A 12,560-nucleotide genomic window follows, 5' to 3' on the forward strand; every position below is an offset into this window, starting at 1 on the left:
AGATTGGGGCAAATACTCGTTTATAGGAAGGGGAGTTAGGGATTGGAATAACTTACCAAGGGAGATGTTCAATAAATTTCCAATTTCTTTGCAGTCATTTAAGAAAAGGATAGGCAAACAACAGACAGGGAATCTGCCACCTGGGCAACTGCTCTAAATGCAGATCAGTAGTGATAGATTGAAATATGACTGTATCAGTAGGCATATTGTAAAAAAATCGCCTGGTTAAGTAGTTTTTACAATGCTTGGTAAAGCAGTAAAGTAGTAGTAATGTGCACCGTACGGGGGTACATCATTCGTATTGTGCCTTTTCCCTAACTGCCTCATATGCTCCGGCTAATAATCTAATAAAATATGTTGGATGGACAAATAAATATAATCATCTCTTAAAATTTCCAGGACGTCACGCAGATAGGAATGAAAATAATTACATCAACTTAGGTCTGCGACCAAATAATATTACAATTGTCTATTTTTGCAAAAATCGTTTGTATATTTCATCCCATCCGTCACGCGCATTCATTTGTCTGCATCGATACTGGCTTATTTCGATGAATACCACATGAGAATCATATTTTGTTGTCAAACCATATATTCATTCGCTGCAAAATACCTTTCAGGGATGCACATTTCAATTAACTTTCCTTTTTAACGTGGACTCACCTGAGAAATGCACAGCCTCTTCCCCAAGTCCGTCCGCAAAACCACTTCCGATTAATTGTAGCCAATAATAAAATAGATCTTAGAATTTATCCATTAATTACTTATAAGTACTCCACCTAATATCTCTTCTGATAATGAAATGAATAAATAACAAGAATTCCGGTTAAAATCCTTATCTCCTATTTTATTTGAAGTCCATTGTACTTGGAATGAAGTATGATTACATTTACATGTTCGGTTACATTCTTAGGAATTCCAATTCCAAATTGAAATACAATTGATTTTTTTTCTTAAAATATTATAAAAATATCGTCGAAAATATCATTTAAATATTGTTTCAACATTTTTGAAATATCATTAATTCATTGAAATATTATTGAAATCTTGTTAAAATATTCCCTAAACATTGTCGAGATGTCGTTGAAATGGTTGACATATCCTTGAATATCATTGTAATAACGTTGAATTATTCCTTAAAATTCATTGAAACGTCATTGAAATGACTAAAATACCTTGGAATATCATTGAAATAGTAATGAAATATTCCTTAAAATTCATTGAAACGTCATTGTAATGACTAAAATACCTTGTTCTTGAAATAGTGATGAAATATTCCTTAAAATTCATTGAAACGTCATTGTAATGACTAAAATACCTTGGAATATTCTTGAAATAGTGATGAAATATTCCTTAAAATTCACTGAAACGTCATTGAAATGACTAAAATACCTTGGAATATCCTTGAAATAGTGATGAAATATCAAGAACATTATTTAAGAATCACTCAAATATCAATTAAAAATTATTGAAGTATCATGTAAATTTCATTGAATATCCCTACGAAATTCATATGTATTATCTTTGCTTTCTTTGTTTTCTCAAGTCTTCATCGTGTAATAACGATAACAACATAAGTAAATTCCATAAATATGGTTCAAAAATTACCATTCAGCTATATACCGACTCAAATAAAACCGAAAATAAAATATTATTTATACTAGGTAAACTAATTTAGTCATATAGCTTCCTTAAAAAAAATATATAAGTAGGAATAGCCTACCATAACACACATGTGCAAACAAGCCAGTCAAATATCTAGGAATGCCATACTTCCCTTCATAAACAATCATCTTTCCGCGAAATTAAGACAGAAAATGGTATCGGAAATTTATCTGTTTACGGGCAGTGGTCATTTAAGTCATGAAGACGTTTCCTCCCTCCAAACATGCGCTTGATAGGAAATCAACTTAGGCATTGCTTATTATGTGAGATTCTTCAAAAAAAAAAAAAAAAAAAAAAAAAATTAATTTTCAATCGTAAATGCCCTGTTTTAGGGTATAATTTTCGATGACCGTATACCACAAGTAACCTGTAAGTTCATTAACCTCTTACAATTGTATGCATGTGCCACATAACCCGATTTCGTATACCGCTACTTAATTCACGTGACGAAAACGCCAACTATAACCTAACATTAGCGTTCTGTTGCTTAAATATTACCGACTGCTCAAATGTAGTCGTATTTCACCAAATACGCGTTCTATCTATAACAATTCCTCATTACTTATACATTTCCGTATATCCATTATTTGAGCCTATAATCTCTTAAAATCATCGATCACAACAACGATTCCCTATAACAAAAATCATACGTTGCTTTACATATGGCGCAGTATACGTGTATTCCATTCACATAATCTCATCACACATCATGGGTTTGCAGTACTCCGTAACACAAGCAATCACATATCCCCAGCAAAAGAACGCATGTTAATATTTCAGGTTCTACTTACTTACTTTTGGTGTCAAGTTATCGTCAAATTAAGTTCTATTAATCTAGAAGACGGTCTTATACCATTCTGCATTGCACTGGAGTTGAATTACACAATGAAAGGCATAAATCTTCAGAACCACATTCATAACGTCGGTTTTCAAAGCTTCACATAAAATAAACAAGCATTCCTACTCATTGAGTGTAGATTTGAGATGTCAAAGACTACCTAACTCAATATTCTAAAGAAGTTATACGGATTCCTTTTTAATGACACTATTCATGGAACTTTATCTTGAAGAATTAAGCATTAACCATACTACAATCATATATTAAAGTAGACATTTACTATCGTTCATCCAAATATAAGTAATTTAACTACGAAAAATAAATGTATGGAACTTGACTTATCTTGCTTTCGTTATTCGACTGGGATGGTCTTCATTCTGGATCTCCTTTGGCTCCCGACTCGAGTTGCGGTTCACGTCATCGTTGGTTACTGGTGACTGGCCTCGGGTGTGGATGATGACGGCTGGTAAGGGCTCCCACCGGATTGTGACCCCATTCTTCTGGTTTACTCAGCCATAGTATCTCCGTCGATTACATGTGATGGAAACATAATGAAGGATAGTATTAGATGCATTCTCCAGACAAGAAATAAGTAATTTTGAATGTATTTTATCTCTCTAGTAAAATACTCGTCCAGGTGCAATATTTAGTGCAGTACTTTACGTATTTCTTGCTTGTCGCTAGTGTGAACAATAACCTGCCGATCTCTAAATTTTTTTAAGATTTCAGCTATGGGTTCGTGTTGGCAACTATTACGGGGCGATGTCTTCCTCTTTCTTTTTCACTTGTTACACGCTCGATGCTTTAATTCGTATTTATGGTTTATATGCCGCCGTAATTATACTACTAGCAATTCTCTTCTCCGATTTCAACCTCTTCTTTTCTTGAATACCAATTCTAGCTTACAATTTCGTTCCGATGATCAATACGATTTTTTTTTAAGCTGTCGTCTTTTTTTTTGCTCGCGACAACAATCTGATTCTTTTTTTACTCACGGCCATTTGGATTTCTTTAGGTCTGATCGTCGCAATATTAACTCATGGCCTACTTGACTTGTTATATGCATTTTCTCTCTAGAATATACTCTTTCATTATATAATTTCCGTCATTTTTATCGCGATGCATGGCAAGTATTAGGGATGTAACTCCCGCTCATGACGCAAATCGGGCAATGAAATGGTACAAATGTTATTGTTTTTGTCCGACTAACTAATTTTACGGTTTTCGGAGACGCCAATATGCCAAAATGTTGTCCCGCAGGAGCTCTTTTATGTGCCAGTAAAACTAGTGACACAGGGGTGACGTATTTCAGCACCTTCAAATACCACCGGACTGAGCCTGCCAACTTGGGCTCAAAAAGCCAGCGCCTCAACCGTCTGAGCTCCTCGTCCCTCATCGGGCAGCACCAGCGTATCCATGAACATCTTCCAGGGCTATATGGCTTTGCAAAATGCAGTGAAAGCACATCTGTAGAGGAGAAGAAAGAAAATATTGTTAGTGTAGTTTTAGGAGGTTTGACAGAAGACCACGGTCAATTTGCATCAAGTGTTCACAAGCATTATGGTTTCCGACGTCTCATGTGGTCAGCGAAAGGGGCTTGCTTCTCTGCTTATACAAAAGGTACTTTCTATTACACAACTCTGCATCCTCATAATATTGAAATCGTGCTTAGTTTGTACTTTGTAGGCAAGTAATTAATTTTTTTTTTTTATTTTTTTTTTATGTGGGCTGTGTATACATTCATATTACAGGGCAGATCACCTAACTTCGTTTCGAGGTATCGGTGATTTATTTTCCGGTATTTTATTTCTATAACATTTTGTATATTTAGTTGTTCTAAGATTTAATAACAATTTAATACATTACAAAAGTTCACTTTAAAACCTGTAATCACAAAATAAGTTAAATTTACCCTATACTATAAGGAAGATATCACAAGAAACATCGATCAGTATGACAATTTATTTCGCGAAATACCTACTGAAATAGTGTCAGTTGTAACACCGAAATCAACAGTTTTATTTCACCAAAAAATGAGCCCCTTATTCTTGGCATGTTTTTTTACATCGTTTTCACAGTTTCAAAAGCGTAAAAATTGACAAATCAGCGAAATCCCCCATATATTCCAACAGTTTCAAGCAGAGGCTTTTAATTGTGAGGAATGCCTTATTCATGTAAAAATCACGTGCAACCTGTGACAAAGTTCGGTGAATGAAGTCAGAAGGGTCGATCCGGCAACACTGGTGAGACACAGCTATGCACCTGCGTAGCAGCAGGTAGGGGGGGGAGGGGTTTGTGCACGCGACACAGTGCATGTTTTCTGACAACCCTCGTAGCGGAAGACCAGCAACCACTGTCAGCGACGAAAACATTGAAAAGGTGAGGACATTAATCACAAACAAACTGCAGATTAACTGTGAATCCGTGCGACAAATCGTTACCCCGAAGTTAGGGAAGAGGAAAACGTCTTCCCGTCTTGTGCCATATCACTTGACTGACGATCAGAAGCAGGCACGTTTAGAGGCTTCACAGAATTTTGTCAAAACTGTGGATGCGACACCAAATTTCTTGAACTGTATTATCACCGAGGATGAAACTTTTGTCTCGGGTATGACTCTGAAACGAAACGGCAAAGCATGGAATGGCGTTCTCCGGGCTACCCTCGTCAGAAAAAGGTCAGAGCCGAAAAGTCACGCATCAAAACAATGCTCATCACCTTTTTCGATAGTCAAGGCATTATCCACAAGGAATATCTACCTGAGGGAACGACGTTGAATGCTGCACAGTACATTGAAATTTTGACCCGTTTCATGAAATGTCTACGCAGGGTATGACCCCAGTATGCACAACGAATTTCATGGTTTTTTGTCCATAACAACGCCAACATCGTCAAACAGTTCATGACAAAAAAGGGTTGGTGCAACTTGAACATCCCCCATACTTGCCAGATCTCAATCCTCCAGGCTGCTTCTTATTCCCACGGCTCAAACTTGCTTTGAAAGGAAAGAGATTTGACGATATTCCTCACATCCAATGAAACGTGACAAGGCTTTTGATGGTAGGTGACTATTCCGAAGGACAGTAAGGTCATTGTTCATCTATGTTGATAGTACAGGACTATTCACCAAACTTTTCTTCCTATTGTGGCTGAAGTAAAATAATGGAGTTGGATTTTCGAACACCCCAGCCTCAAACACTGCTTCTGTGTTGACCTGGATGATAGAAATATATCGTTCTCCTGTGAAGCGGCAGGAAACGTGTGTCCCATACTCCCTCCCCCCTACTTTGAAGGAAACAAATACTACTCAAACTCATTGCAAGTTCTCTCTCTGACTATGGTGGTTTTGGAGGCATTTTGAAGTGATGTGGCTAACATGTAGAATACTGGCAGACTGCAAATAACCTGCAGATAAATTGACAATCACACTGTACGAATGAGTGCTTCTAAACAAGCCCAAGTTTCCTGTTGTACGTTTATCTTGAGCTGAGATAAAAGTTGCTGTAAAAATAAAAATAAATCTTTTTGGGGTGGTGGAAAAAATGTAACTAGAGTATTACACTATGAATGTGGCTATAATATATAAGAAATTCATTACCATCAGACAAGTAGTTTTCCATGTATATATTTTTAAGTGAGCATTTCCTAGAAAAGAAACCAAAAACCCAGACAATATTTACTACAACCAAAAATAATTAATGAACTTCAAAAACAATTTCTTATGTCTTTTAATGCAGAATTAAGCAAGGAAAATATTGCTATAAATCATTTGCAATTAATGTCTAAACTCGAGTGTCCATCGTAATAAATCCGACAGTCGTTTTCTTAATACCATATGCCCAATATAAATCAGTAATATATCTCTCTGCCAGTAACGAGCAGATTGACCTCCTCTCAAAGTGTTTAGCCATTCATCAACAATTCTTCTGATATCAATTCGTTGTCCTGTGTTCTAAAATTTGTTTCTGCCTAGTCCGTTTGGAAGTGTATTTTCTCTGCAAAATAGATTATTGAGGCTGTTTTCTGTCGTAAGTTATTTCTAACATGACAGTAACCCAAGTCGATAAATTCAAACCAGTTTTGCATTCTCGTCTACAGCAACTCTTAATGACATTTCCGTAAATATCTAAGACTTGCGGCTTTTAAGCATAAAGTCAAGTTCGTTTTTTTCTTTGTCTTTTCTTGTCATTTTGGCATGTGTAACACAAACTTTTTTTTTTTTTTTTTGCAGGGAAACAAATCCTACGTGGGACGTAGAGATTCGTGATGATGTTATTGAGGAATGCAACAAGCATGGAGGAGTCCTCCATGTATATGTAGATAAGGCATCTCAACAAGGAAACGTCTATGTAAAATGCCCTTCAATAGCAACAGCAGTAGCAGCTGTTAATTCATTACATGGCAGATGGTTTGCAGGTAAAATTTAAAAGTGTTTTTAAGTCATAAACATAAAAAACAGTGTTACAGTAGAACCTTATTTAGATGTTTCTGCTGGTGACAAGGAAGGAGAATGTGTTAAACGAGAAAACATTCTACAGAATATGCAAATAAAAGCTATCCAACAGGGATATGGAAATACTTGATATGGTTAGGAATAGAACACTGTCTGTTTTACTGCTCTTAATTTATTTCAGAATGACCCAATAAATGCACACACATACACACATACAATTCTATTCAACCATGAATGGCTACACGTACTAATTACTGGCTTTACAAATTTCCATTCTTTACACTCAGCAAGGAGTTCCCGGCTCATTGATATTACCTGAGAGGGCTATAATCCTATTCACAGGTTCGCCTTACTTTCACTTCTCCAAGTTCATTCACTCCATACAGCAACTCCGTGCAAACATCTGAGTTTAAACACAGGGCTACCAGCCGCACAACACACGATGACTGCTTCATGGTAATTCACACAGTCACATACAGTAAACAACTAAACAGCAGCAGTTCAACAGTGCTAAACAGCAGGACAGTACTCACAAGACAACTTTTCACACTATTCCAATTACACTCACAATAGCTGTTCCAGTCGCTGATTCCATGGCGGCGTCAGTCCACAGAAGTACATACACACAGTAATGTAAGGCAGTACATAGTCTTCTCACTCATATGCCGTTTTCAGACCAGCTACTTACTTGATGCTCCAATGCAACACTCGCCCCTCTTTCAGATTCCGGTGAGACACTAGTGACAGCCCACACTGCTGTCGCCCTCAGCCCATCCATCGAACCCAAACACGCTGAGTCCCACACTGACTCCGACACTGACTGTCCGCGGCTAGCCTCCTTTTTTACAGCTCGGGTGATGTGTACCAGAATATTAGCAATTCTCGTAACATCTCCCAGATACTCGCAGATAAACCAGCCAACAAGAACAGTACACAGAAAGGCCAGCTGGGAGATTTCCAGTCATCTGACTCACTAGCCCCTTCCAGAAAGTACCAGAAGGGGCTACCACAGGGCTGGCACATAACACCACTATTTTATTTTACATGCCTGTGTTTTATGTCTTGAACAGTGTAGGCTGTATCCACATTTTCTGAAGATGAGAGGAGTGTGTTAAAAGGTGTGAAACACTAGACAAAATTATGAAAACGTTTGCACTTGGGCTGATAAAAGTATTACATGCTTTACAAAACAAAGGTAATGTTGAACTGCCCATGTGCAAGGGAAGAACTTTGGCCACTTTCTTGAATGTGACAACACTACAGCAATACCCAATATTGTTTTGCACCGACTCGAATTGAGGGAGCGAGTTTTAACACATTCGTGCCAACTTTGCGCACTTAACATACAGGTTGCATGTCCTCTTCAGTTATTCTATCACAATACAGAATGCGCCATGCTACTCAGCCTCTTGCAATTATGTTCCTAATCCATACGTAGGCTATCTCATGACACAATACCCTTCACCGTACAACTCAACAAGAATAAATGTTTATCTGCAGTACAGAATGTAAGCACAAACAGCCTCTTAGTGGGTTATTCAGCTATCTCGCTGCTAATCACCAAGCAAAACCGAACTTCCCTGAGGCGTACAGCTTGCTTCCCAAAGGTTCATTTTACCCTGTGAAGTAAAAGAATTGAAGACCTCTTCCCGAAATCACGCATCTTTCCCCAGCCTGTATTAAATCGTGTTCCATTCGCAAGGGATGAAGAACATTTTTAGGGCAGATGAAAAATGTGATCATAGCAAACTGTAACAGCTAAAATTTGTGATGTGATGAGTGAGATGAATATATAGATGTAATACAACAGGAATTGGTACTTCAAATGTATGACGTACTATGCAAGAAAATGCCTTAAAGAGGAAGGCATTAATGAGGTTTCACTGTATTTGTGTTTTTAATTTATTTCTTATTTACTGTCTTCATCACCATTTCCCTTTAACCAGCTGTAGCCGGATAGGGGCAAATATGGTTCCTCTCCACTTTCGTCAGTCTTTCCACCATTCCTCCAACACTGTGTCCCAGTCCAGGTTTCTTTGTATAATACTGCGTTGGATTGTGTCCTTCCATCTCAATTGTGGTCATCCACAGCCTCTCCTTCCTTGCATTTGCATTTCCATCACCTTTTTAGGCATTCTTTCATCACTCATTTGCTTTATGTGCCCAAACCATCTTAGTCGGCTCTTCTCTATTGTATCATTCATTTTTTCCTTTCCAATTTCTTCTGGTTTGTCTCTTTCCATATTGATCTCTTCTACTATTCTGTATCATACTCCTCAAGAACTTCATTTTGGCTGTCTGTATGACTCCTCATCCTTATTTGTCATTGTTTCTGCTTATACTTCATGGAAAAGGAATCCCAACAGTTAAATCTGGTACAGTTTTACTATACATTCTAGTGAAGATGTTAACACTGAATTATGATGATCAGGATTTAGAACAATTTGTCCTAATTTTGAAAGATTTTGTCTAGATACTGGTACAGTTGAAATATATGGGTCAATCTTTTTGACCAAACAATTAGTGTAACAGGTCAGCTAAATGTTATCACACACGTCATGACATTTATCTTAATGTAAAATGAGGCAAGGAAACCCTCTGTGGAAAGAGTCCCTGAGTTGCTGCTGGAACCCGTGAACTGCTGTCTCCACATTCATTCATCATAAAACGTTGGCCACTAAGGTCATATTACTGTTCTCCCAGAACATTTGAAACACTTCTCACTTGAATTGCTGCTGTGTGTCAACAATATCATTGACATTATATAGTTGGACATTGCTGTATGCTAAATTGGTTTCAGGGCACATCGTCCAAGGTTTTTCATCCAACCAAAATCTTGTCCACTCAGTCAGTCCTCATTCTAGTTCCTCGATCATCTGTAATTTCTGAATTGTTACATTAATTCATATTCTGTTTTCACAATAAGTTTTATTTGTCAAAATTAGTTGATTACAGCATATAATATTACTGTTCGAGGTGGGGCTACAGTAAAACCTCGATTCTCCGTTTTTGGAGGGACCGCGGGAAAAAAAGTACAACACGGGAAAACGGAAAATCCGAGAATGAATGAACCATCAACTGTTTGGCTAAACATCACAAAAATGAAATATGTATACTTATAATCTTACAAACACCCCTAAACTAAACCAAACTACAGCCCAAATGGCCTTCCGCCTACCAAGCGACTACTGCTCGATCCGAAGGCCTGCAGATTACGAGGTGATGGATGGTCAATGTGACGAATCGTCTCAGCTGTTATTCCTGGCTCTCTAGACCGGGGTCACCATCTTACCATTAAATGGCTCCTCAATTAAAGGTAATTGTGGAATGAGTGAACCTTGAACCAGCCCTCATGTCCAGGTAAAAATTCCTGACCTGGCCGGGAATCGAACCCGGGTCCTCCGGGTGAGAGGCAGACAAGTTAGACCGCGGGGTCGGCTTCAAACATTAATTACTGGTATGCGACTTAAAAATCTCGGAACTCTACGTTCACTTTTACCGGGAAAACTTGGTCAGTTTCTTCTGTAAACTTCTTTCAGTTCAGCAACTTTGATCAACCAAACTCTTCGAAAAATCTAACACCTGTAATGCCAAGCCAAACAACAATCGACTACAAGTATTTTTTAATTCTGTAATCTAATAAAATAAAGCACGTTAGATACAAAACTGCCCAACATGATGGCGAAATCTTTTTTTTAATTTTTTTTTTTATCTTCCATTGTAATTTAGTCACCGGTATACTGTTCGTAGTCAGTTTATGGAAATCTTGTACCGCGTAAATTATGCCTGCATCGACTTTTAAAGGTTATGTTGAACTCGAGAATATGGTTTCGAATGTATCAATCCTCAAGTTCTCGAATGCATTATATTCAGTTCTGCCCGGCACTAATCACAATCAAATTGGAAAGAGAAAAAAAAATCATTAACACTTCCAAAATTACGGTTATTCGCGACCTTGACTTAGCTGGAAAGCGCGCTCTCTGCACAAGTCGGTACGACTGCGAAATAATACAAAGTTTTTAAATGTAACGTGCGCAAAAAAAACTGACTGCAGTTTTTATAACATTTTAGCACAAAAAACGTGAAATTCCCAGTCTTATATTAGGATCAAAACAGTAATTGGCAATCCCAAAACTTCCCTTGACTTTATGTACAGTATGTAACGTTCTGGTCTCGATAACATAATCGTATACGATAATATTAACCCTTAGCCCTCCTTTTTTTCTGAATACTCCTGCCTCTCCAGCTCCATTTAAGAATCTGCTTGCAGAGGGATAAGAAGCAGCACAAACATATTGACATCATGTTTATAAAAATGAACTAAAAAAACACAAAATAAATGTAATACAAGTACAATACTGTATTCAGGTGCGGTGTTCAGCATTTTCAAACCTGATATTAACTCAGACAGTCACTTTTTGTCTGTAATAAAGGATTGTGTGGAACTTCCCAAAACACTCGCTGGGATATAATCCAGGCTTTTTTCTACAATCATTGCTGAAAAACACAGTCTTCCGTCGTAATTCAGGCTTACTGTTTATTGCTATATATAGGATTATGCCTAAAAATGCTTTGAATTCAGGAAGAGTAACATCTATCCACTATCTCCTAATAGACTCACGTGTGAGGGGCATATCCTTTTGCATGTTTAGCTAGCATATCGGTTAGTCTCGCGCACAATTTCCGACAATAACTCGTTAGTCATGAATAATTGGAAAAAAATGTCGAGTTCACTCAACCGTGCAGTGGTTTATAACCTGACGTACCTGTTAATGGGCTTTTGAAGTCAGTGTCACAGTATTTCCTCCAGCCATCAGCATAATTTTCTCGTTATCGGGATTTTCATCATTCAACTCTCCAACACAGTCTCGTTCTGCAGTATCTTCCTCACCACTTAACTGAAAATCACTCTCACTAACCCTGAAATCAACGTCGCTTTCACCTGAAAGTCTGGCTATTTCTTTCTCGTGCTGCTCGAACGATGCCATGTTGCTAAGCAACGTCTGATTACAAACTCACATGGTCTACAAAAAATGCGCACAAAGCCTTATTTCAAAGAGATTATAGCTTTACATGGCTTTAAATTGTCATCGAAGGATGGCAGTAGCTTACTGTACCTGTAATTCATGCACGCATAACCCGACAAAGGAGTTATACAGGGAAGAAAATCATGGATCTATGCAGGATATTCTCGTTGTCGGGCATGGCCCGCCGCGTGACTGCTAAGGGTTAAAATACTAAATTTGTGTTACCAGTACATAAGAAGAAGCAGTTTCGATTCCTGCCTTAAAGCCTAGTGACTATACAGTGCCCTGAAGGAAGTGCCGAAAACCTGTTCGACGATACACTCGAAAAAAGTATTTAAAAAAAGAATATGTAACCCTGAACATATTGTAGATGTTTTGCAAGTACGAACATTGACGAAACTCGTTCCGTCTTCAAGTGGAGCTGCCGAAATGCGCTCTGTGTCCTCCAATTGTTGTGGAGACTGCTTTATGATTTCCAACAATTCTCTAAACAATACCACCCAAATGCAATGTTAAGATGGTCCCTTATGCAAGTTCACCGCAGTCGCTTTCCCAGTATGGTACAGTAGGCTACTTCCA

General features: G+C 37.9%; 1 protein-coding gene across 6 annotated transcripts in view; it reads left to right on the forward strand.

The window, feature by feature from the left end:
• Caper (RNA-binding protein 39-like protein Caper) overlaps positions 1–12,560 on the forward strand; it is a 356,013-nt gene that overhangs the window by 318,261 nt on the left and 25,192 nt on the right. For all 6 annotated transcript variants that reach the window (XM_067145486.1, XM_067145480.1, XM_067145482.1 and 3 more), the window contains one exon: positions 6,733–6,917. In XM_067145486.1, coding sequence (XP_067001587.1) covers positions 6,733–6,917 — 185 coding nt within the window. The remainder of the gene's footprint in view (positions 1–6,732; positions 6,918–12,560) is intronic.

Source organism: Anabrus simplex, chromosome 4 (assembly GCF_040414725.1).
Source record: "Anabrus simplex isolate iqAnaSimp1 chromosome 4, ASM4041472v1, whole genome shotgun sequence".
Taxonomy (NCBI): Eukaryota; Metazoa; Arthropoda; class Insecta; order Orthoptera; family Tettigoniidae; genus Anabrus; species Anabrus simplex.